Raw genomic sequence first — 25,473 nt, 5'->3', positions numbered from 1 at the left:
CTTGGTTGTGATCCCTTCAAAATGCTATAAAGAAATTTGACCACATGGTGGCAACCTTCTACATTTATCCCTTTCAATGAGACTGGAATATAAATTATTAGATGTTCCCAAACTTCTAGTGCACACTCGTTTTTCAAATTTACCAGCTTCCAGCATACCCTTAATAGGTTTTATATTTTACTCCTAAAATACCAATTATTATTTTATTTTAAATGACACGACTATTCAGAAACAGCTTCTTCTGCAGAACTGCTTCTTCCCTCCAATATCAGATTGCTGAACAGTCCATGAATCCACAAACACTACATTGTTGTTTCTTGTTGCGTTATTTATTTTGTAATGTATGATCATTTTGTCTGCACTGTACTGCTGCAGCTAATTTTGAGGCCTAAAGCAGTGATAATAAGCCTGATTCTGATTCTTTATGTTGCCTCGTTTCCTCTACGATTATTGAACCATTTCACCCTTTCACTGATAAACACTAAATTCTGCAGATGCTGGAAATCCGGAGGAACGCACATAAAATGCTGGAGGAACTCAGCAGTTCAGCATCTGTGGAAAGGAATAAACAGTCAATGATCCAAGCCAAAATCCTTCATCGGGACTGGAAAAGAAGGTGGGGAGAATGAAGCCTGAATAATGGTTTTATCTAGGTTCAAGTAGTCTTGACAAACTTTGCCTATGAACACCACACATACTTCTTCTGGTAGCAAATCTACTCAAATCAGAATTTCATTTCCTTTGAAATTAAACCTTTATAAATCTCTGCACCTAATCTTTGAGACTTTCAGGTTCAAAATAACTTGCGTACAATTATTTCTATGTGGGTTTCTCTCCATTCATAATCAAAGAATTTGCTATGCTTAATCACATTTGCAAGACTTCACTAGAATGAATACCAATTGACAATTTATTTAAATTATTAAATTTGGGAAGTATTAACAAAGCTAAAGAGCTAGTAAAACACCATAAAGCAACACTCAAGCCTCAAGGCATATGTCAATGATAATATGTAGCATCCCTTTTGTTTCTTTGTGGTTTCTTTTAGCCGAGTTATAGTTTAGAACTCACTCCAGTATTGTCTCGTAGCATTCACATTGGTATTTAATGAAGAAAAATGAATGTTAAATTGTGTGAACTTTTTATGATGCACACGGTCACCCTCATCATGAAAACTAGCAGAGCAAGGAGACAGCTGCTTTTACCTCTACTAAAACTCAGAGTTAGAATGGTTAATCGTGCAGGAGTATTTGTACTGTAGGTGACAACAGTTTAGGGAGTACTGGAAAACAGTCCACCTGGGGAAGATGGAATATTGCAGCGGTTGGAAAAATTCCATCTTTCCCATTGTAATAATAAATTATAAATTCATCCAATAGAACCCTTGATCGAAAGATTCATACTCATAATGGTATCTAACAGGTCAGCCTCCAATATGTAAGGAAAATTATTTAAATATTTTTGTAAAAAATGTCTAACTTGAAGGTATTGCAGAAAGTGTGAGTATGAAAGAGAATATTTATCAATTAATTGTTCAAAGTACATCAATCTATCTTCTTTAAATAAATCCAAAAAAGAATTAATACCTTTATTTTTCCAAAGTAAAAAAATTGGATCACTCAAAGAATCCTTTATCTAAGATTAAACAGGATTGGGAAAAGGAACTCAATTTGACTTTTATGACAGAGGATTGGATGTGGATTTTGAAATTGGTTAACTCTTCTTCAATTTGTGCTAGCCATTCATTGAGTCAATTTAAAATTGTACATCATTGTCATTTGACAAAGGAGAGACTTTCTAAAATCTTTTCTAATGTAGATAGCTATTGCGATAGATGTAAATCTGAGATAGCTACACTGACACACATGTTTTGGTCTTGTTCTATATTGGAACAGTTCTGGAAGTCAGTTTTTTCAACAATTTCTAAAGCACTTAAAATTAGTCTACAACCTAATAAATTAACTGTGCTTTTTGGAATAATTCCTCAAAATATTTATGGTATTTCTGTGTCTGACCAACATGTTATTGCATTTGTTACATTGATAGCTAGGAGGGACATTTTGTTGAAGTGGAAGGATACATCAGCTCCCACTTTGTCACAATGGTTCTCTCAAGTGATGCTATGTCTTAGTTTGGAGAAAATTAGAAGTTGAACCTTTGAACCTTTATTTGATTTTGAGAAAAGATGGGGCTCATTTGCTCATTATTATCATTTGAGCTAATTGACAGATTTTTTCCACGATCTAATTGTAAATATTTTGGTATATTTTCTTTTCTTGCTGGCGCTTGATGTTTATTTTTAGAAGCTTTTTGTATGACGCATGGCTCCAGGGTTGTACACCCAATGGTTTTTTTTCTCTCACTTTTTCTCTTAGTTGGTTTTTTTTGTTATCACAAATTTTTTTTTCAATCTTTAAGATAATGTCTTTTTTAAGACATTGTAAGTGTTGTTACTTCAATGTACTCGTGTTATTTCTTTTGTATAATATAACAATAAAAAGATTTGAAAAGAAAGAAAAAATTCCATCTTTCCCAGATCATATGGTCCAATTCTACACTGCCCCATAGAAAGCATCCTCACATCAGCCATTAATCTGGCTTGGTGTAACATCTTTTCACAATACATGAAAATTACAGGAACTGTCAGGACAACAGAAAAGATCATTGGCTGCAGTCTACCATCACTGCATGAGTTGTATGTGTCCACAACAAAGAAGCAAGCAGGAAAAGTCATGGTGGATACCACCCAAACAGTAAACTGCTTTTCCAAAAGATCCCTTCTGGAAAGTGCTATAAGGGCTTCATGCAGTCTGAAAAATTTCTTCCCCAGGCAGTTAATCTGATCAACCATTCTATCTGCTGCCCTCTATCTTATTACCTCAGTCACTACATGACACCATAAACACTTCAAACTACTCTTTATAACACTGTTACATTGTAAATACATGCTGGCATTTATGCTTATTTTATTCCATATCTATACTTCTAACTTTTAATATAATTCTTTATTCTGTATAATTGTTGAACGTTGTCATTTTTGTTGTATGCAGTGTTGACATCTGTAAATTTGCTGACGATACAACCATTGTTGATAGAATCTCTGGTGGTGATGGCAGAGTGTAGAGGAGTGAGATATGCCAACTAGTGGAGTGGTGCTGCAGCAACAACCTGGCACTCAATGTGAGTAAGATGAAAGAGTTGATTGTGGACTTCAGGAAGGGTAAGACGAAGGAACACATACCAATCCTCACAGAGGGATCAAAAGTGGAGAGAGTGAGCAGTTTCAAGTTCCTGGGTGTCAAGATCTCTGAGGATCTAACCTGGTCCCAACAGCTATATTTTATTAGGAGTTTGAAGAGATTTGGCATGTTAACAAATACACTCAAAAGTTCTATGGATGTTCTGTGGAGAGCATTCTGACAGGCTGCATCACTGTCTGGTATGGGGGGGGGGGCTACATTTGGGGACCGAAGGAAGCTGCGGAGGGTTGTAAATTTAGTGAGCTCCATCTTGGGTACTATCCTACAAAGTACCCAGGACATCTTCAAGGAGCGGTGTCTCAGAAAGGCACCCAGGGCATGCCCTTTTCTCACTGTTACCATCAGATAGGAGGTACAGAAGCCTGAAGGCACACACTCCGCAATTCAGGAACAGTTTCTTCCCCTCTACCATCCGATTCCTAAATGGACATTGAACCCTTGGACACTACCTTGTTTTTTTTTTAATACACAGTATTTCTGTTATTTGCATGATTTTTAATCTATTCAATATACATATATTGTATAAAGTAAACTGAATAAGATTTACTTTTTTTTAATTATTTTTTCTCTCTCTCTGCTAGATTATGTATTGCATTGAACTGCTGCTGATAAGTTAACAAATTTCATGTTCACATGCCAGTGATAATAAATCTGATTCTGATACATCACAGCAAATTCCTAATACATGTAAATGTATAGGGTGAATAACATTGATCCTTGATCCATTCATCTGCTGCTTTGAGGCACGATGTGAGCTACCAGGAGGCTTTGAGGAATTGGTCTGCAAACCCAGTTTGTTTGGGGATTGGGATAGCCTGTTGCCTTGCTTGAACAAGAACATCAATTAAAGCTAACATTCACAGCCTTGCACTATTATGAAAATTAAATCCACAATTACACAATTTATTCTGAATAACTCACGTATCATAGTTTGACAATCACTTATTGGGTTTTTGGTCTTTGTAGCAAGACAACATATTTTGGCCAATTAATGTAACATCTCAAAAATCACAAATTGACTTCTCCAATTTTTGCAGTCCAGGAAACATAAACCAACACAAGTGTGTAAAATAATGAATTTTATTTCAGATTAACATGGAAATGTGATTGAAGTGAGATATGCAGCAGCAGAACAAAACATTGTCTTTCTGTACAATTATCAATAAAATAAAATATTAACATTTCTCATGTCATCATTCGAGAATAACCCAGGACAGTTGAAGAGCAAGTAGCTTGCCCTGTTTTTATTATCTTCAATCAATATGCTCTACTTTCTTAGAAACAACAGAAATACTATATTAATAATTTGCGAGCCCTTAATATAGCAACTATTATCTCATTTATTTGCATAAGATTTCCACTTTAAAAAATGTATACACTTGTCAATGAAGATCTCTAGCTCTCACTTGACTGATTTTGTATTTATAATTCCTCTTTGATATTCTGCAACAATGATTGAAACCAGTGCAGGAACATTTCCTCTGGTTGCATATTTAGTCAAATCATAATTTAATTTGCTTTGATGAAAGTACGTTTTTTTTCTTTAAGTCCTACAATAATCTTTTTGCAGATTTAAGTACATTTATTAAGTGTGCATTTATTCTATGTGGGTTTCTGTAAATATGGAGTTAAACAACACAAATTTATCACACTACACTGGTGAAAGTTTGTAACAACAATACATATTTAATGTTTTTATCATTTTAAAGCATCCAGTGTACCTCACAGGGAAGCTATCAGTTGAATTTGACACTGCTTTTGTCAGAGGCTATCAAAGGACTTGAATGAACCTTGGTCAAAGATGCAGCTTTTATAAAAGCTGCTTAAAACAAGGAGAGGTCGAAAGGCTGCGGTATTGCCAGTTGAAGACATGTTCACGGAGAGTAGAGTGGTTTAAAGCATGATATACAGGAAGTTAGAGTTAGAAGCAAATATCTCAGAAGAATACAGTGTTGGAGGAGATTGTAGTGAAAAAAAGTTGAGTTTACTGCCATATGCACAAGTACATGTGCAATGAAAAACTTACTTGCAGAATCACAGGCACATGACTTCAATATAAGTAGCAATCACAGGAAAGACAAATCAATCATAAGTTATACAGAATTTTAACAAGAAAACACAATTAGAACAAAAACAAAGTCCATTTTAGTGCAAGGTGATCAAGGTCATCATAGTGTTGCTATAGTGATTAGAGGTTTGCCGGTTGATCTAAGAAGCAAATGGTTGATGGGAAGAAGCTGTTCTTGAAGCTGGGAATTCAGACTATAGTAACTGCAAAAAGATGGCATGGCGAAGATGGTGGGGATCTTTGATGAAAGATGTTGCCTTCCTGAGGCAGTGTCCAATGTTGGGGAGGGATGTGCCTGTGATGTTGCATAGAGTTTACTGCACTCTGCAGCTTCTTAATTTCCCGTGCACTCGAACTGACATATTAGTTAGGATACTTTCAACCATACAGTACATCCATACAAGTTTTGTTCGATTGCTTGATGACAAGTGAACCCCCTTAATCTAAGAAAGTAAAAATGCTTTCCTTATAATTATGTCTATGTGCTGGGTCCAGAACAGGTCATCCAATATTCAGATTCAGATTCACTTTATTTATCACATGTACATCAAAACACACAGTGAAATGCATCGTTTGTGTCACAACCAACACAACCGATAGGTGCGCTGGGGGCAGCCTGCCTGTGTCACGATACATTCTGGCACCAACACACTGTAGCAGGCCCACAATGTTCAGCAGAACAGCACAGGACTAAAGAGAACACAACAAGCAACAAAACAACAACAGCAAAACAAGCCCCGTTCCTCTTTCCTCTTTCCCAATCATCTACCCACTTGGGGGGGGGGGTTGGTCTAATGACCCTGAGCATGGAATCAGCAAGTGAGTGTTTGGCTGGTCAGGCACTGACATGCAAGCAGGAGCCAAGGTGGTACCCACACACTTCAGTTTTAATTTTGTAACTACATCCCCTTGTTATAGGTTCTCCCACTGGTGGAAATGTCTCAACATCCACCCTTAAGATTTGATATGTTTTAATAAGATGACCTCTCACTTATCAAATTTCCAGAGAATATAGATCTGATTGCTTTAGCCACTTGGGATAGGTCAATTCTCATTTCCTGTGAGTTAGCTTTGTGAATTTTTTTTTTGAACGACTTCAAATACTCCTTCCCTAAATGATAAAAACTGTGCACAATCTTCCAGGTTTAATCTCGTCAGTGCTCTGTACAACTGTAATGAAACTTCTATAATCTTATCATAAAGACCATTGTGGCTTCTGCCTTCTCAACCATTTGCTACAACCGTCTGCAATTTATGCACAAGAGCACCCAGATGCCTTTTTACTTTACTAATCTGCATTAATTCTCTATTTAGAGAATTGTCTGTCTTTGGGTTCCTCTTACCATAGTGCACGTTCCCATGACAAACTCCATTTGCCAAGTTTTTGCCTACTTACTCAACCTATTTATGTTCTATTTTAAAATCCAAATCCCATTCGAACTCTTTTTCTTTCATCAGCTACCACATTATCCCCAATCTTCCAAATCACTAATATAAATGATAAATAGTTGAGAGGCAAGATCTGATCCTTGGCACACCCCACTAGTTACTTCCTTCCAACTCATAGAAAGACCACTTATTCCATCTCTGTCTTCTCAAGCCAGTTAAGGCCTTCATTGGTTGTGCTTAAGTTTACACAATGTGAACAACGGGAGTCTGGACAAAAATATGTTGGAGTACCCCACAGGTAACAATAACATGGTTGACAGTGTCAACAACAGACAAAATGAGTCAGGCAATGCCATACATGTAGAAATAATCTGCACATGAGTGCACAGAAAGATCATTTTGGGATCAAATATGACACAATGAAGATCAGTACCAGATGATTGCTAAGGATGGTGATGGAATCAGAGGGTGGAGGATGGACAACAACATTTATGATAGGGACAGAGGGGACAGAGACTTTGCCCAATAAGTAGCTGGTGGAATTTTCTTCAGATTATAATATGTAGATAGTGGCATGGTAGCATAGTGGTTAGTGTAACTCAATTATAGTACCAGCAACCTGTGTTCAGTTCTGCTGTTGTCTATGAGGAGTTCGTTTGTTCTCCTCGTTACCTTGTGGATTTCCTCCGGGTGCTCTGGTTGCCTCCCACATTCCAAAGATGTCCAGGTTGGTAGGGTAATTTGCCTTATGGGGGTAATTGGGTGGAGCAGGCTTGTAGGCCCGTTAATTCTAAATAAATCTAAATTAATTAGTTATCAATCAACTAGTCTGAAAGTTGGGGACAACAAAGTGTTCATGAAGGATGATAGAAAAATGGAGCTGGGTATTGATAGGAAACATGTAGAACCATACACTGTGCACTTGGTTACTGATACCTCATTAAAAACAAACATTAAAAACAAAATAGGGATAGGCAAGTAGGCTCTCACTGTTGCTGAGGTGTTCATTAAAATGACAGCTGAACTGCCATATTCCTGCACAAACTACATATCCTACAGTTCCCTAATATCCAGAAATCTATCAATGTTTATCTCAAATATAGCCAGACACTTTGTCTTCTCAGCTCTTTTGAATGGAAATTCATAATCTTCCAGCTAAGGAAATTTCTTGTCACCTCAGTCCTGAATGGCTATTTCTCTTTCCAGCCATGATCCCTGCCTGTACATAACCCAATCAGGGGGTCCATTATCGGTACAGCTTTCTATCCACACAATTGGATCACCTCTCATTCTAAATGCAAGCAAGTACTGGCCCAATAGGACACCCCCTCTCCCTCCCTTTAATCTGGTGAGCCTTCGCTCTCCTTCAAGTAGTGATCCTAGATCTGTACAGAATATTCCATGTGTGCACTGAACAAGATCAGATGTAATTGAAGTAAGGTGTCTTTTGTACTCAAATGCTCTCACAAATAGGTCACATAGTTTATCTTACTGAATGCTTGATGCTGACTCTCTCTGAAGGATACTGAGAACCCTTTGAACACAAACAACTTCCAATTTCACCACTTAAGAATAGTCTGTTTCTCTATCAAAGATTATATTCTATTTTATTCATAGTACATTCCAGATTAGAATATTGGTTGTTTGCTATATTTTTGTTTATTTATGGTGTTTTGTAGATTCTATTGTATTTCTTTACTTTATCTGTAAATGCCTGAGAAAATGAATTTTAAGGTAGTATATGGTAACATATGTACTCTGATGATAAATTTACTTTGAAGCCTGATTTGACACTCACGCAGCTCATCTACGTTCCCTAGAACTCAACTAAGTACTGTATCAACAGCAGAATTGAATATTTTATACATGGTCTCCTCATCCTGCTGGGATCCTTGTACTGTTCCAGGATATTCCACTAGTCACAGTATCCCATTATGAAAATTACCTCCTCTTTTAATTGCCCATAATAAAGCACATGGAAAAGTGGATAATTTTATTTTATAGCATCTTGTGCAACCCCTCACCAACGGATTTGTGGATCTCCAAATACACCAGATTAACTGGTTTGCCCTTATTCTGCCAGATGCAAACGCAGAAAAAAGACTTATGAAACATAATTTCCTTTTTATAAATCCTTGTTGATTCTGTCTAATTCTACTACTTTTTTAAAAGTACCATGCACAAATTGCTGAGAGAACTCAGCTGGTCAGGAAGCATCTGTGGAGAGGAATAAACAGTCGATGTTTCACTCTGAATAGTGATGAAAGATCTCAACCTGAAACATCATCTGTTTATTCCTCTCCATAGATGCTACCTGACCAGCTGAGTTCTTCCAGCATTTTGTATGTACTGCTCTGGATTTCCAGCATCTGCAGAATCTCTAGTGTTTATTATTTTAAGTATTTGCCATAATTTCCTTAGTGGCATTTCCCCACTACTGATGTCATATTAGATGGGTTATAATTCCTAATTTACTCTCTTCCTCCATGCTTAAATACTAGGATTGCACTTGCTCTACTCCTTCTAGAACCATCCCCGGGATCAAGAAAAAATTGCTTCACTCCAAGTTTATGTATTCTGATGAGGCATACGTAGCACCTGCACAACCTGTCACATATGGGTAAGAAATGTCTGATGAACCAGGGCAATACAGAAACTTGTGCATGCCTTCTGCCATTTCTCTTCAGCTTCAATGTGCACCTGAGGAAGGAATTCAAAGTCCTGAGCAATATTCCATCAGTTCCTTCTGCATTTTGATCATTCATGGAGCAGGAACGCCCCCAAATAGATTAAATCACCCCCCCCCCAACAATCAAAGAAAATTTAAATATCCTTGAACTATTTCCTCTCTATATGTGTGATCTTTTACCATGATAAAACATGTACAACGTGCCTGTTTCAGGAGTCTAGTCATGGACATTGACGTCTGCTTAGTTTAAAATGTGACTTCTGATATATGTGAGTGGTCTATGTCTTCTCGGGTTTTCTCGCCTATACAGAGTGAACGTGGAGAGGATGTAGTGAGGACATCTAGGTCTACAGGGCACAGCCTCAGAATAGATGATGTCCCATTAGAGTAGCAATGAGGAGGAATTTATTTAGCCAGAGGGTGGAGTTCAATACCTCAGACAGCTGTGGAGACCAAGTCATTAAGTGGAGGTTGATAGTTTCTTGATTAGCATGGGCATCAAAAGTTATGGAGAGAAGGCAAGAAAACGGGGTTGAGAGGGATAATAAATCAGCCACAACTGACTGCAGAAGAGGACTTGGTGAGCCAAATAGCCTAATTCTGTTTCTATCTCTTATGGTTTTATAGTCTTAATTGATGGGGGTCAGTTCTGTGCACTGATGGCATGTTGGCAAATTAGAATCAAGATTATACTGAATCAGTAACAACCATTTCTATCTAACAGGTAGAAGCTCCTTAGGTTAAACTCATCTCACTTCAATTTAATTCTTATTTTCTTGTAAATAAGAATGTATCAGTCAACATCAATAATATACCCTTCCTTCATTGCCTCCTTGGCTAACTGAGAACGTATTTAAAATCCTCAGCAGATCATAATTTGTGAATGCAATTTTCTTGGCAAACAGCCAAATTTTTGCGAAAATTAAAAAGTCCAAACAATATAGCTGCCCTTGTGGATTTTAATTACCTGAAAGATAGAGCAGGTATTTCTATAGAGGAAATGAGAGTTTCATTACACCATCTTGTTATTGAAGAAGCTGATTTTAAATTTGATTTTCAATGGAAGAAACATTACTAATATAATTAAATGAACCTTTACCCATAGTTATATATTAATGGAAACCAATGAAAGAAATGTACTTTTTTTGTAAACCATGCAGTCCTTATTTAAGATACAGATGTCATTCAAGCTATCTCTCCTCCGTCAAATTTTCCTTCTCAAGGTTGTTGACATCTTAATGAGATTTATTTCTACATGTCTATCACTTTTAACCAACCCATGCTGCCTTGTATATTCTTAGACAGGAAGTGGTGACAAATTAATTGACTGTAGGACAAGTGAAGATAAATGAAGGTCAACTTGTATGCACTAGAACCACATGCACACAGGTATCATGCACGAATCAAGAACAAGAGTTTGATCATCTTTCTTAATGTTCTTTGGTCTATCAAACATAGATGTCCTGGGAGTATCAGTTAAGGTCTTATACAAGCCAGCTGGGTTTATTCTGTAGCTGCACTGAACACTCAAAAATAAGATATCACATAGCAAGTAACTTATCTCCTGACATTGAAAATTCTTTACATCACCCAGACAGCACATCAGGAGTACATTGGCATCTAAAGTAGTAGCCCTTTTTATTTAGGTGCCTCATTAAGATCTGACACAATAACTCTCTTCAAACCCGAGTTATAGGGAAAGGTTGAGTAGTTTAAGACTTAATAAAGCATAGGAGAATGAGAGGAGATTTGATAGAGGTATACAAAATTATGAGGGTATAGATAGGGTTAATGCAAACAGGCTTTTCCCACTGAGGTTGGGTGAGTCTAGAACTAGAGGTCATAGGTTTAGGGTGAAAGGTGAAATATTTAAGAGGAATATGACAAGAACTATAATACTTCAAAGTTCAAAGTAAATTTATCATCAAGATATACATATGTCATCATATACAACCCTGAAATGAATTTTCTTGTGGGCAAACTCAATAAATCCAATAATCATAGTAGAATCAGTGAAAGGCTGCACCAAAATGGCAGGCAACCAGTGTGAAAAATACAACAAACTGTGCAAATACAAAGAGAAAAAGAAAATAACAGCAATAAATACACAAGCAATGAATATCGAGAACATGAGATGAAGAGACCTTGAAAGTGAGTCCATAGGTAGTGGGATCATTTCACTGATGGGGCAAGTGAGTTGAGTGAAGTTATCTGTTCTGGTTCGGGAGCCTGATGGCTGGGGAGTAATAGCTGTTCCTGAACCTGGGGTGTGAGTAGTAAGGCTCCTGTACCTTCTTCCTGATGACACTAGCAGAAGGAAGCATGAGCTGGGTGCTGAGGGCCCCTAACGATGGGTGCTGCTTTCCCCTGACAACACTCAGTGTAGTTGGGGTGGAAGCATTTACCTGGGATGGATGGATTGAGCCATATTGACTGCCTTTTGCAGGATTTTCCATTCAAGGGCATTGATGTTTTCATATCAGGCAGTGATATAGCCACTCGATTTCCTCACCAGAACACATCTATAGAAGTTAGTCAAAGTTATGGATGTCGTGCCAAATATTTACAAACTCCTCAGGAAGTACGAGGATTACTATGCTTTCTTCATAATTGGATTTATGTGCCGGGCCCAGGACAGGCCCTCTGAAGTGACAACACCAAGGAATTTAAAGTTGCTGACCCCCTCTATCTCTGATCCCCTGGTGAGTGAGGACTGAAGTCAATAATCAGCACCTTGGTCTTGCTGACATTGAGTGAGAAGTTGTTGTTGTGGCTTCACTCATCAAGATTTTCAGTCTCCCTCTTATATGCTGAAACATCACCTCTGATTTGGCCAGTGACAAAGGTGTCATCAGCGAACTGCAATATGGCAATGGAGCTGTACTTAGCCACACAGCCATCAGTATAAAGTGAGTAGAGCAGGGGGCTAAGCACACAGCATTATGATGCACCTGCTGATGGACATTGTGGAGGTGATGTTGTTATCAGCAGCTGAGGAAATTGAGGATCCAATTGCAGAAGGAAGTATTGAGGCCAAGGACTTGAAGCTTATTGATTTGTTTTGAGGGGACAACAGCATCGAATGTTGAGTTGTGGTCGACAAACAGCATCCTGATGTATGCACTTTTGCTGTCCAGATGTTCTAGGGTTAAGTGAAGAGCAAATAGAATGGCACCTGTTGTTGGCCTGTTGTACTGGTAGGCAAATTGGAATGATCAAATGAATTTAACTCAGAGGGTGGCGTGAGTGTGAAATGAGCTGCCAGTTGAAGTGGTGGATGCAAGTCCTATTGCAGTACTTAAGAGAAGTTTGGATAAGTACGTGGATGGAGGGATATAGTTCAGGTTAGGGTGAATGGGACTAGGCAGAATAACAGTTTGGCATTGGCTAGATGGGCCAAAGGGTCAATGACTCTAAACATAGCACACCGAATAGTTACTACGTATCATTAAGATTTCTTCAATAGGTCTTCCCAAACCTGCAAACTCTATAAGAACAAGGACGATAATAATTGCATAAACTATAATCACCTGCCAGTTTGTCTCCAATTTGTGCATTAACCTGACTTGGAAATACGCTACCACTTTTTCATTGTTACTAGGTGAAAATCCTAGAAGCAGCTACCTATCGCAGAAGGACTAGAGCAACTCAATAAGGTTACTTATCACAAGGGAAATCTGAGACGGACTGTAAATGCAGTTTTGTCAGTGATATCTACCACCTACATATAAAGGAAGTCTTCCTCAGCAGTGCAGTTTTGGGAATCTATCTGCCCATTTGAAATTAACTTCCAGAGTACGTACTACTGAATATTAATTAACAATAACGTCTCCACTTTGATACGATGACTGAATTAGTATTACATCACGCGCAAGTGTTAAAAACGTACGAGACAAAATTACCTCTTTCCACCTGGATTGTGCAATGCGGGGCATCTTTGAAAACACTGAAATATTTTGTCACACGCTATCACACTCTTAAGAAATACATTGCTGTGGCAATGATTCTCGAGATCGGGACATAGGAGAAATAATAAATAAAGACGCGACTCAAAAACATAACGTGCTTATACAGTTTAAATAAAATTAAATCGGTCCAAAGCTGCAGTACTCATTAATTAGCATTCACATTTCAGCCAGCTTTCCTTAGCCGTAAACCAAACAACCACAGTAAAAATTCTGAAACGGACTTCCAGACCTGAAAACAAACAGAAACCAAGTGGAGGCGGTGGGGGGCGTTGATATCCCCGTGCTGGGCATGCAAGGTTCAACCAAACGCACCGGGACTCTCCGCCACTGACTTGCAAAGCAGAGACGGTAGACCTTGCCACCGATAGGGCTTCACCTCAGAAGCTTACCCACGCTACAAGCGAGGCCGGTCGGCGGCTTAGTTGACGTCAGCGTACAGGAGTCGAAGGGAAGGGGGAGGGGCTCACTTTGCGGTCGGAAAAAGAGATTCTGCCATGAAATGAAATGTTGAGAACTGACTGCGCAAAATTGTCGAGGAACTCATCAGATATTACTGTATATTCAAAACAAAAGAGAAGGGTTTCCCCCAATAGCCTGCTACTGATCTTCCCAGGGTTAGGTATGAAGGAGAAGAGAATTAAAGATGCGACCCACAACTCAATTAACCATTTTAAGGTTCACCGGCTGTAAATAAATTCAGCATTGCAGGTTGTTAGAAGCAAGGCAATGCGCAGAATCGAATAATCCAAAGCGCTTCCAATTGAGCAGAAGAGAGAGCCAACACCAGATCAAACATTACAAAAGGTTGCTTCCTAAAATATTGTTTATTTAATCCAATTTACCTTTTGCAAAAGGCCATTTACAATAGTATGTAACCATATCAAAATAAACTAATTTTAGCAATAAATAGACTGTCGTACATTTGACAGTGGGGGAAGCGGCATTACATATTAAATACCTTAGTTTAATAAAGTGCAATTTTAAGATAGAAGACGGTAAGGAAACCTTTGTCCCATCAAATCTGCCCGAATAGTTTCTAAACTATTGGCAAATAATGTCTGAATTGAAATGCTTGGTGTCAAACTGCTTTTTAGAGGGAATGTTGGCAAAATACTTTGGCAATTGTCTCTAAAGTGCCCCGGAAATTCCGGAGAGGATCTGACCCAATGTTTCGGTAGTGCGGGCTAGTAAACAAATTGTACTATTTATTGAAAATCTGTTATTTTGAATGGATTTTACTCTCATGCCAGTCCCTTCATCGGGAAATATCTAGTTAACACAGGACTTCGGCAACATGGTGTATAATAGACTACAATTTGAGGTATTGATCTCCAATGTGAAAAAAATAGAGATTTTCGAAATAAATATAACGAAACTTTTTGAAAAGACATAATAAAGAACAAAGGTACATTTTAACAAATTGCTCTGCTGCAGAATAAGTGAATATTTCGTTCTTGGCTGCAATATATACCATATCTAGTGATCACTGTCGATCTAGTACACTCACGGTATCCTATCCCACAATATGCAGTTTTTGTATTTGTTTCGAGATTAAATCTGCGGCAAAGAATTGAAGAGAAAATCAATTCACAGTTTAACTTTCGTCAGAATTAATGATAGATATAGTTGTACAGGTCTTTGATAAATAGATAGTTAACGACATTTGGAGCACGGGGCTCTAATTAGGTAGCTTAAAGTGCATCACATGCTGGCATTGCCTTTCAATTGAGGAAAGTTGCCATTTGTTTCTCCTGAACAACCCCGAAATTGATTACTGAGACATTCCAACATTTCCATCTTCACCAGTATCTCTTAGTTCCACATCTTAAAAAATATGTTTTCCCCTCACAGAGTTATTTCGGTAGTCCATATATTGTCTATATACATTTCTACACATACAGTGCTTGCCTCTGCTCTGTCCAATACATTGCAGCTTTAATTTTACGTAATGAATTTACAGAAAACCGCTGGGGGCGCTAATAATGTTATTCCATTAACATTGCGAAAATATTACTCTCAAAAATACACCTTCCTCATTTCTCACATTTTAATTAAGGGATGATTTGTTTAAATAGCTCCAGTAAAAAAATTTAAAAAATACAAATAATAATTGTTGGAAAAATAAAATCCCACGTAACAGAAGACACTATACGTCACTGGACGACCTTGGTCTGAATGAAAAATTGGATGGAATACAACCACAGCAAGCCACCCAGAGCGATTTCTGGATATCAGGGTTCCGGTATGCATAAATTATAGGATTAATGACTGAATTACAGGTGGCTGGTAAAACCGTGACATAGGTGTAGATCAATGGATAAGTGGAGTCTGCAACCAGACAGTAGATCGCGAAGGGGATCCAACAAGCCGCGAAGGTTCCCAGGATGATAGATAAAGTGGAGATTCCTTTCCTGGTCGAGGTGTTGGAGGTCGCAACAAAGTGGTACTGCACGGCGATTTGCTGGGCGTGCCTGAAGGCTATTTTGCAGATTTGAACGTACAGTTGCAACATCAAAGCGAATATGAGCAAAAAGGAGACGGAGAGGACTGCGGCATTGTTTCTGGTGATTGGTTTGATCACGCTACAGGTGGTCTCGTCTTCCAGGCAGTTCCAGCCCGCCACCGGCAGTGAGCCCAGGCTCAGGCACGTGACCCACACAACCAGCAGCATCAAGTAGGTGAAAGTCGTGGTTCTCTCGGTGTGATATGTCAGGGCGTTATACAATGACAGGTACCGGTCAATGGTGATGGCAAGCAGGTTACAGACCGAAGCCGAAAAGGAAGCGATCAGGAGCGCGGCCGAGACTAGTTTCGCGGCTTCGAAGTTTAGCAAGTAAAGGAAGATAAAATTGAGGATCAAGCCCAGTCCTCCGAGGAGATCAGCCAGGGCTAAACTCCCAATCAGGATAAACATCGGAGCTCTGAGAGTCGGCGAATAGAAGATGACAGCCACCACGATGGCGTTCTCGCAAGAGATCACAGTGCCCACCACACAAAGGGCGATGTCCCAGGGATTGACTATTTCCTCGGGTAGATCAGAGGTGGTGATGGAGGAGTTGCTGCTGACTGAGGAGAGCCAACTGAAGGACTGCTTTGAGCTATTCCTGGGCTGATCATTCATAACTGGAGGCATGGATATCATGATCTGAGGAGGGCGAAGGACACAATAAAACATACAGTTCAGAAACAAACATGACAAAGCATTCAGATACCCCGCTCACAAACAATTGAGCCAATGATGCAGTATTAAGTAGTTAGCATTTGTCGGCAGTTTCCCAGTGAAGAAACATTCTGAAATTCACTATTACATAACAGCCGGCTGTTGTCATCGGTGCGAAGTCACTTATAAATACTGACTGCAGTAGCACTGAGGTGGACATCCGTCAATGTTAATTGTAAATATGTTTAAATATGAATGGGAAAGAGGTTTAAATAAAACTTTACGTTTTAATTAAGCAGTTGCATTAGTAGACAAAATGAACAATATTAAAATAATATAGATCTTCAAATCGAGTAAGCTAAATCCATTCACCAAATAAATAAATATCCTCTCTCATTTTATGCACACTGTACCTTATATTTAAGCGAACAGGTTATACGGTGTGCCAAGTTTAACACCGTAAAACAATTTACTAACGCCCGTGTTTTAATGCAAACTCGGTAAAGATGCGGAGTTCACGGACTCCTGGCGCTATCTTGTCTGAAATGTTACTCTTCCCCATCTCCGTAGCCCCCCAGCGCGAGAACGGTGCAAGAAGGACCGGGACTGGACGAAACATCTTACCGACTCTCTGCTCCTTTACTCGGTGCTGGTGGATAGGTTTAAGGCTTTGCTCCTGATTTCAGGTTTATTCTCTGTCTGACATTGCTAATCAAACGCAAGATTTGGTGAATTGAATGCGGTTAATGCGATGCCCCAGTGGGGTGTTGATAAATCTCAGCTCTGACGTCAAAAAGGTTCACTTATTGTGATCAGCACCCTGACTGAATCACAGGCTGTGTGATAGGAATATCAAGTAGACGCACGCACACACACACACACACACACACACACACACACACACACACACACACACACACACACACACACACACACACATATACACATACATATGTATCTGTACCGGCCGAGCTTCATTCATAAGATTTCTAACCAGACGTCCATCCTCTGCAGACACCTCCCAAGGTCACTGAAAATCAGTCAGGTACCAAATACATCATCTCCAGGAATAGTTCCTGCACAATACAAGGGGAATCAATTCGCATCCATTACCTTCACAATATTTGTTGAATTCCAATGCTTTAGACATATTAAGGATTACATTAAAATTAGAAGCATGATTTAAAATGACACAGCCGTATTTATCGCGCTTCTTCAGAGCAGACTGCCGTGAAACAGTGTCTATGCACGCAATTGTAAAACTGGAAGTTGGCAAAGTCGAATGCTTGATGCCTGACTGAGAGAGGGTGGTGAGGCTATTCGCCGTGAAAGCAGATCCTTTCCCGGCTTTAAGTCTGCTCCAGCGAACTCACGTTTCAGCTTTTCGGGGGGTGGGGGGGGGGAACCAAGCTGGCACAAACCAACCAACATACTTGGAAGCTGTACGTACTCCTCTGCTAGTCACAAAGCAGAAACAAGGAGCGCTTTAAGTAAAGGCTGCGAGCGAAATTCCAGCTCAGTGTATTCGGATAGGTCATCATCGAACCCACCACACCCCATCTCCTCCTCACCCACCACGGACACCCCATCTCTTTCTCACCCACCACGTCCCATCTCCTCCTCATCCACCACGCCCTGGCCTAACCAAGAATAAAACGGAAGATTAACTAAAATGTTATTTACGGTTTCATCAGTCGATGTCACCCCTGTTGACGCGGTTGAAGTATATATTTTTTCTGTGCAAGACTATTTTTAGATACAGGAGTCCGCAGTACGGTGAGATCGGTCTCTAGTTACAGAAAAGCTGCACAAATACATTTTTTTCCTATTCAAGGGCGACCCTTTTGCTTCCCAAACATGTACCTGAACGGGTTGGCTACATCCCCTTCATCGGCACTGGCTGGTGATTCTGATATACATATTTCTCTTACATATCTAAAGGAGTGAAATTTCCTAGTTAAAATGCCATAGGCACATGGTTACGCGGGCCAGTCGTTATGTTAGCAGGTAAGGAAAGTCAAATACTTGGAAATTTTGCATCCTTGTTCCAGTCAGAAGGGTTTGTACTCTGGAGAGGTCACCAGCTCACTGCAATTGCCCATCAAACCAAGGGTCATTAATTAGAAGAAAATACTTTGAGGACTTCCTGTGAGTGTTGCCATGCAAATTCATTATACTTGTTCAAAACAGTGATGGAGAGAAGAAATTGAGAGCAAAGTACCGAAATAATTTAAGGCCCAGGCATTCCATTGGCTGAAGTCATGAATCAAAGTTTGGATATTGCCTAAACGCAGGAGATTCTGCAGATGCTGGAAATTCAGAGCAACGCACACAAAATGCTGGAGGAACTCTGCAGGCCAGGCAGCTTTTATAGAAATGAATAAACAGTTGACCTTTCCTACTGGAAAGGAAGGGGGAAGAAGCCAGAATAAGAAGGTGTGGCAGGGGAAGGAGTACAGGCTAGAAGGTGATAGGTGAAGGCAGATGGGTGGGGGAGGGGGATGAAGTAAAGAGGCTGAGAGGTCATAGGTGAAAAGGTAAAGGCTGATGAAGGAACTCAGAAAAGGGAATGGGATTTTTACTGGAGACAGGGTGGGAAAAGGTATGGTCAAGGTAGCTATTCTAGTCAGTAGATTTATAAAATATATCTGTTGACAGTTTGTCTTCAGAGATGAAGACAGAGAGATCAAGAAAGGGGAGAGAGGTGTCAGAAATAGACCAAGTTAATTTACAGGCAGGAAGGAAGCAGGAGGCAAAATTGATGAAATTGACAAGCTTAGCATGAGTGCAAGAAGCAGTACCAGTGCAGTCCTTGGTGTAGCAGAGGAAGAATTGGGGAGCATTACCAGAGAAGGCCCGGAAAATGGACTGTTCTACATTGCCAGCGAGAAAGCAGGCGTAGCTGGGGCCCATGCGAAGCCAATGACTACACCTTGAGTTTGGAGAAAGTGGGAGGAGCTGAAAGAGAAATTGTAGAGTTAGAGGGCCAGTTGCACCAGGTGAGGAGGGTAGTGGTTGAGGGAAGCTGGCTGGATCTGTTGAAAGAAGTGGAGAGCTTTCAGGCCTTCTTGATAGGGAATAGAAGGGTATGCAAAATGGGCATCCATGGTGAAAATTAGGTGATTGGGGCTAGGGAATTGAAAGTTGTTGAAGAAATCGCATGTATGTGAAGTGTGGAGGATGTAGGGGGAAAGGGATTGAACCAAAGGGGATAAAATGGAGTCGAGGTATGTGGGCACGTTCAGTGGGGCAGGAGCAAGCAGGAACAATGGGCCTACCCAGATAGTTAGGGTTATGGATCTTAGCTAGGAGGAAGAAACAAGCAGTGCAGGATACAAGAACTATGAGGCAGGTGGCAACATGTATATTACCTTCAGGTTTATTTTCCTTATATTGATAGAGTTGGTCTGGCAGATTATTATAAAATGTTTGCAATTTACTTCATTGACTGTGATTTGTAAAATCAACTGACTTAAAGTGTCATCGATATACTTCCAAGATCTCTGATCAATTGAATTATTCCTGAACTGTTGTAATTTTCATGGAGTCATACAACCCAGAAATGGGCCCTCTGCTTGCCACGTCCATGCGGATCATAAATTAGCAAACTCATATTCATTACCAGAACTTGGCTCAGAGACCTTTATGTCTTGGTGGTTCAAGTACTCACCTAGATGCCTCTTAAATGTGGTGAGAAACTGTGTTCCTACCCCGCCTTGGACAGTGTGCTCCAGTTTCCAAACATCCTCTGAGTGAAAAAAAAATATCCTCCTTAGATCACTTCTAAACCTCCTATCTCTTATATTAAACCAACACCCTTAACTGTCCCCGCACCCCCGACACTTTTTTTGTGAATTACTTAACATTTTGTTCTCTCTGGTCTGCACCAAAGCAAAATGCAATCAATATTTCAACAGTGTGTGGGTTACCTTGTCTTCTCTATAATTTCACAATTTGCTTTCGGTTTTTTTCTAACTTTCTGCTTCTGTTTCTTTTCTTTTTCAAATGTACGCTTAGTTCTTTTGCCTTTCATTCTTACCTTGATTTTCTTGACCTCCTTTATGACTGTCCATTTTATCTTAATTCTTCATGTCTCCTTTGGATTTACATTCTCCTTTTCTACACTCAGTAGCCATTGAGTGTATTTCTGTATGTTTGTGGTCTTCTGCTGCTTTAGCCCATCTACTTCAAAGTTTGATGTGTTGAGCATTCGGAGATGCTCTTCTACACACCACAGTTTTAACATATGGTTATTTGAGTAACTGTCACCTTTCTGACAGCTTGAACCATTCTCCTCTGACTTCTCTCATTAACACGGTATGTTCGCCCGCAGAACTGCCGCTCACTGATCTTTTTGTTGTTGTTTTTCCACACCATTCTCAGTAAACTCTAGTGACTGCTGAAAATCCCAGGAGATCAACAGTTTCTGGGATATTCAAACCATCCCATTTGGCACCAACAATTATTCCACAGTCAAAGTCACTGAGATCACATTTCTTCCCCATTCTGCTGTTTGGATTGAGCAAAAACTGAACCTCTTGACAATGTCTGCATGCTTTTATGTTTGGAGTTACATGATTGATTGAAGAGATATTTGCATTAGCAAGCATTAGCAAGAAGGTGTACCTAATAAAGTGGCCTCTGAGTGTATATTTTAACCTGCATCATTTACTTAATCAATTTTATCAGTTATTCACATTCTCATTCAAATATACTTGTATTAACCCATTCTTTGTTCCATTTCCTTTTCACATTTTGCCAATTACTTCACTTCTCCTTCTGTATTCTTTGCTGTTCCTTCTATTTATTCCCAATCTTACTTTCTTTTGTTTCTTTTTCATTTATTGATACTTCTTTTTCTTTCCACAGTGATCAGTTTTGGGGCCACTTCCTTTCACATTATATGGCAATGATTTGGATGACAGTATTGATGGCTTTGTGACCATTACAAAGATAAGTAGAGGGACAGGTAGTGTTGAGGAAGCAGGGAATCTGCAAAAGGACTTGGATAGATCAGGAGAGTGGGCAAAGAAGTGACAGGTGGAATACAGTGCAGAGAGAGGGATAATAAATCAGCCATTACTGAATGGTGGAGCAGAGTCAATGGGCTGAATGTCTTAATTCTGCTCCTAATGGTCTTATGGTATTTTTCTTTGGCTCCCAGCTCATGTTTTTATTCTTATCATCTTCTTTCCTTCTTTCTCTTTATTTCTTCACTTTTCTTTCCTTGTGAATTTCATGTTCATTTCCAGCATTAATTCCTGAAAGTCATTATTATCAAGTCCAAACTAATACTGAGAATGCATACTTCAACAAATATTAACTGATACATTTTTCTATAAATATTATGAGCATTTTTTGTGCTTGGTAGTTATCTCTGAAAATGTACCCTTTTTGGGTCAGAGATCTAATGGAATTTGAGAATCCCTGGAGAGAGTGAAGATTAAAATGGTCCACATGCTGAAAATCTGCAGTAGAAAATGCTGTAAATACATGGCAGGCACCATATCTGGAAAGAATGAGAGTAGTGTTTCAGAGTAATGTCAAAAATGCTGAAGCTTGTAAAAACAAAAGTTTGCATTATGGAAGGAACATGTCTGCTAAATGCACGTTTGCAGCAGTGGCTGCATTTTGCACTCTGATTTTCAAATTTAGATTCCGTTGAAATAAATGGAACCAAATTTTGGAAATGGAGTGAAATATCCAGCTGCTACCATACACAAGCATATAAAATGCTGTGGAGTTCAATTTTTAATTCACTGCTTTTTGTTTTAAGAAACACATAGTCCATTCTACTTCTTATGCCTGTTATGCCATCCACTAAGATTGTGCCTAATCTTTTACCTTTGAATTACTTTCCTGCACTTAGAAACATAGAAACATAGAAAATAGGTGCAGGAGCAGGCCATTCGGCCCTTCGAGCCTGCACTGCCATTCAGTATGATCATGGCTGATCATCCAACTCACAACCCAGTACCAGCCTTCCTCCCATACCCCCTGATCCCTTTAGCCACAAGGGCCATATCTAACGCCCTCTTAAATATAGCCAATGAACTGGCCTCAACTGTTTCCTGTGGCAGAGAATTCCACAGATTCACCAATCTCTGTGTGAAGAAGTTTTTCCTAATCTCAGTCCTAAAAGGCTTCCCCTTTATCCTCAAACTGTGACCCCTCGTTCTGGACTTCCCCAACATCGGGAACAATCTTCATGCATCTAGCCTGTCCAATCCCTTTAGGATTTTATATGTTTCAATAAGATCCCCCCTCAATCTTCTAAATTCCAACGAGTATAAGCCTAGTCGATCCAGTCTTTCATCATATGAAAGTCCTGCCATCCCAGGAATCAATCTGGTGAATATTCCTTACTCCATATCCCTTGATTCACTTAATTTCCAAAAACCTGTCTCTGTTTTGAATATGTGCAGCTACTGAGATTTCATAGCTTACTACCCTCGGAGTGAAGACATTTCTCCTTATGTCTGCCCTGGCCAGCTGATACCTAAATATGTGTTCTTTTGTCATTTTCCCATGTTTCTCAAAATCAAAGAGAGATTTTTCACAATCATCAGGAGTTTGTTGGGTTAATTTCTTCCTATGGCTTAAAAGGTAGTTCGTCTTTCTTAATTCCAAGGACCATGAACATTTGTGTGGACAGTTCCATCTTTTGTGGGAACATTACCTCTTACTCCAAGAATGATGGCATGATTACCTTTAGAGCCAAATGCCATTTGGAATATTTGTAAAATATCAGTTTTCTACCAGAACATTCACTTTTGTTCCCCTTTGGTATCGATAAGTTATGATGGGGCCTACTTCAAGGCAAACAATAATTGTTGAAAGAAACATGGTTAAATACTGTCTGTAAAAATATCTGTGATTTTGCAAAATGAACGACATGGAAAATCAAATGATTTAAGTAAAGAAAAAGTATTGAACAACACATAAAATGGTCCTTACTGCCGTTGGTATCTATTATGTCACTCAAGAAAGTCAATACTAACCACTTTATCCACTTTTCAGTATTATTTTATTCCTTTTTCTTTGTTTATATCCATTTGTTCTTATTGTGTCAATCTATGGAGATAGAACAGGGTTATGCATGTCATAGCCCTAATTATGACCTTTGGATTTGATAAAATAGTGCTATCAGTTCCAATGAGTCGTTCACTGGAGGGATTCCTGAACCTAATGCTATGGGACCTCGGGCTCCTGTACCTCATTCCTGATGGCAGCAGCAAGAAGAGAGCATGGCTTGGATGGTGGAGGTTCTTGGTGATGAATGCTGTTTCCTTGTGGCAGTGGTTCTTGTAGGTGCTCAAAGATGGGGAGGGCTTTTCCTACGTTGGACTGCATTGAACCAGCATGGAGAACTCACTCACTTCAACACTGAACTGTTTCCATAATCCATGGACTTATTTTCAAGGACCCTACAACTCAAGTTCTCAGAAGTATTTATATATTTATTTTGGTGTTTGCACATTGTCACACTGGGGGGGCATTGGGGGCAAGGGTGGGCCCAAATGCAAGACACATCTTGTGAGGTTAATTAAATTTAGTTTATTGTTCGATACCAGGAGAGCAAGGCAGGAGCAGGAATAGTGAACTGGACAAGGACTCAGGACTACGACTAGGCTGGGACTAAGGGTCTGGGCTAGGACTCGGAATCGGATCCCAAAACTAGAGGTGACATGAAAAGACTATGGTATGGACTCCGAGCCAGAGACTGGGCAAGGACCCAGTACCTGGGTCTTGCCCCGGGCTCGGACCCCAGAACCAGGCAAGGACATGACATGGGCTAGGGATAGGAGGAACATGGAAAAACAGAGCCTCGGTCTCGGGAGAGCAGGTACATGGACCAATGGACACATACACAGAACACAGAATTGGGACCCCTCCTTGGGTACAGGACATAGGGCCGGGACTCATGACCCCCTCCGTAGGGCAATGGCAAGATGGCCTGACTTACCCCATGGAGGCGAGGACAAGACAAGACAAGACATGATCCCCCGTGGGGCAACAGCAAGATGGCCTGACTTACCCCACGGAGGCGAGGACAAGATAAGACCAACATGAAAGAACACCAGACAGTACCTATCTAGCTCCAGCGATAGAACTAGACGGAGGTGCAGGTGAGTGCTGCAGACGAGGGCTAGATGTAAGAGGGGCAGAGAAGGGATTCAGACGGGGGGGTAGGACAGGAACTACAGACTGCCAGGGCCGGGACTTGACTCGGAACTTCAACGCCGCCAGGACCGGGACTTGACTCGGAACTCGGATGCCGCCAGGGCTGGGACTTGACTCGGTATGTGGATACCGCCAGGGCCAGGATTGGACTCGGTACTTGGATGCCCCCGGAGCCAGGACTTGACTTGGAGCCTCTGGGTAGTGGCGAGCTCTCGACTCGGCCTGGGAACAGTAGACAGCGGTTTTTGATTCCCTCCGGCAGGTTAACTGACGGACCCACCTCGGTGAGGAAACTTTGCAGGCTCGCTTCGGCGAGGTAACTTGACAGGGTTGCTCTGGTGAGGAAAGGCGAATTACCAGCACTCGCTTCAGGCGGAGACTAGGCTTGCTCCGGCCAGATGACATTGGCATGTCGTACCTTTAATGACCTTGCAAACGCTCTCGTGCCGAACAGCTGAAAGCCGGAGACTATAAACTACCGGTTCAGCCGAGAGTAAATTGCCTCTAATCACCAAGGCCGAGGGACACGGGAAAACAGGGAACCAAAGGGAAACAGGGAGTCAACGGTCTGGATCGTAACATAAACAAAGTAAATTTAAAGAGACCCTGATCTGGACCATGACACACATATCGTCTTCTTTAGCACATTGGTTATTTGCCTGTCTTTTTCATTGTTTTTCATTGATTCTAACTATTTCTTTGTTCTACTCTGAATGCCTGGAAGAAAATGAATCTCAGGGTAGTATATGGTGACA

General features: G+C 40.1%; 1 protein-coding gene across 7 annotated transcripts in view; it reads right to left on the bottom strand.

Moving 5' to 3' along the window:
• Positions 1-25,473, bottom strand: part of LOC140204274 (G-protein coupled receptor 12-like) — a 53,794-nt gene that overhangs the window by 15,965 nt on the left and 12,356 nt on the right. Inside the window, exons 2-4 of one of the 7 annotated variants that reach the window (XR_011887573.1) lie at positions 20,205-20,282; positions 17,499-17,610; positions 13,604-16,519 (exon numbers count right to left, since the gene is read on the bottom strand). Coding sequence is in view for 1 of the 7 variants with exons in the window: in XM_072270857.1 (XP_072126958.1) it covers positions 15,521-16,519; positions 17,499-17,516 (1,017 nt within the window). In the remaining 6 variants the exon portion in view is untranslated. Of the gene's footprint in view, positions 1-12,951; positions 16,520-17,158; positions 17,415-17,484; positions 17,611-17,647; positions 18,087-20,204; positions 20,479-25,473 lie in introns of those variants that run through there. The other 6 variants (XR_011887576.1, XR_011887574.1, XM_072270857.1 and 3 more) reach the window with 6 other exon arrangements.

This window comes from Mobula birostris, chromosome 10 (genome assembly GCF_030028105.1).
Source record: "Mobula birostris isolate sMobBir1 chromosome 10, sMobBir1.hap1, whole genome shotgun sequence".
Classification (NCBI taxonomy): domain Eukaryota; kingdom Metazoa; phylum Chordata; class Chondrichthyes; order Myliobatiformes; family Myliobatidae; genus Mobula; species Mobula birostris.
The sequence above is the reverse complement of the archived record's forward strand: the minus strand, read 5'-3'. Positions and strand labels throughout refer to the sequence as shown.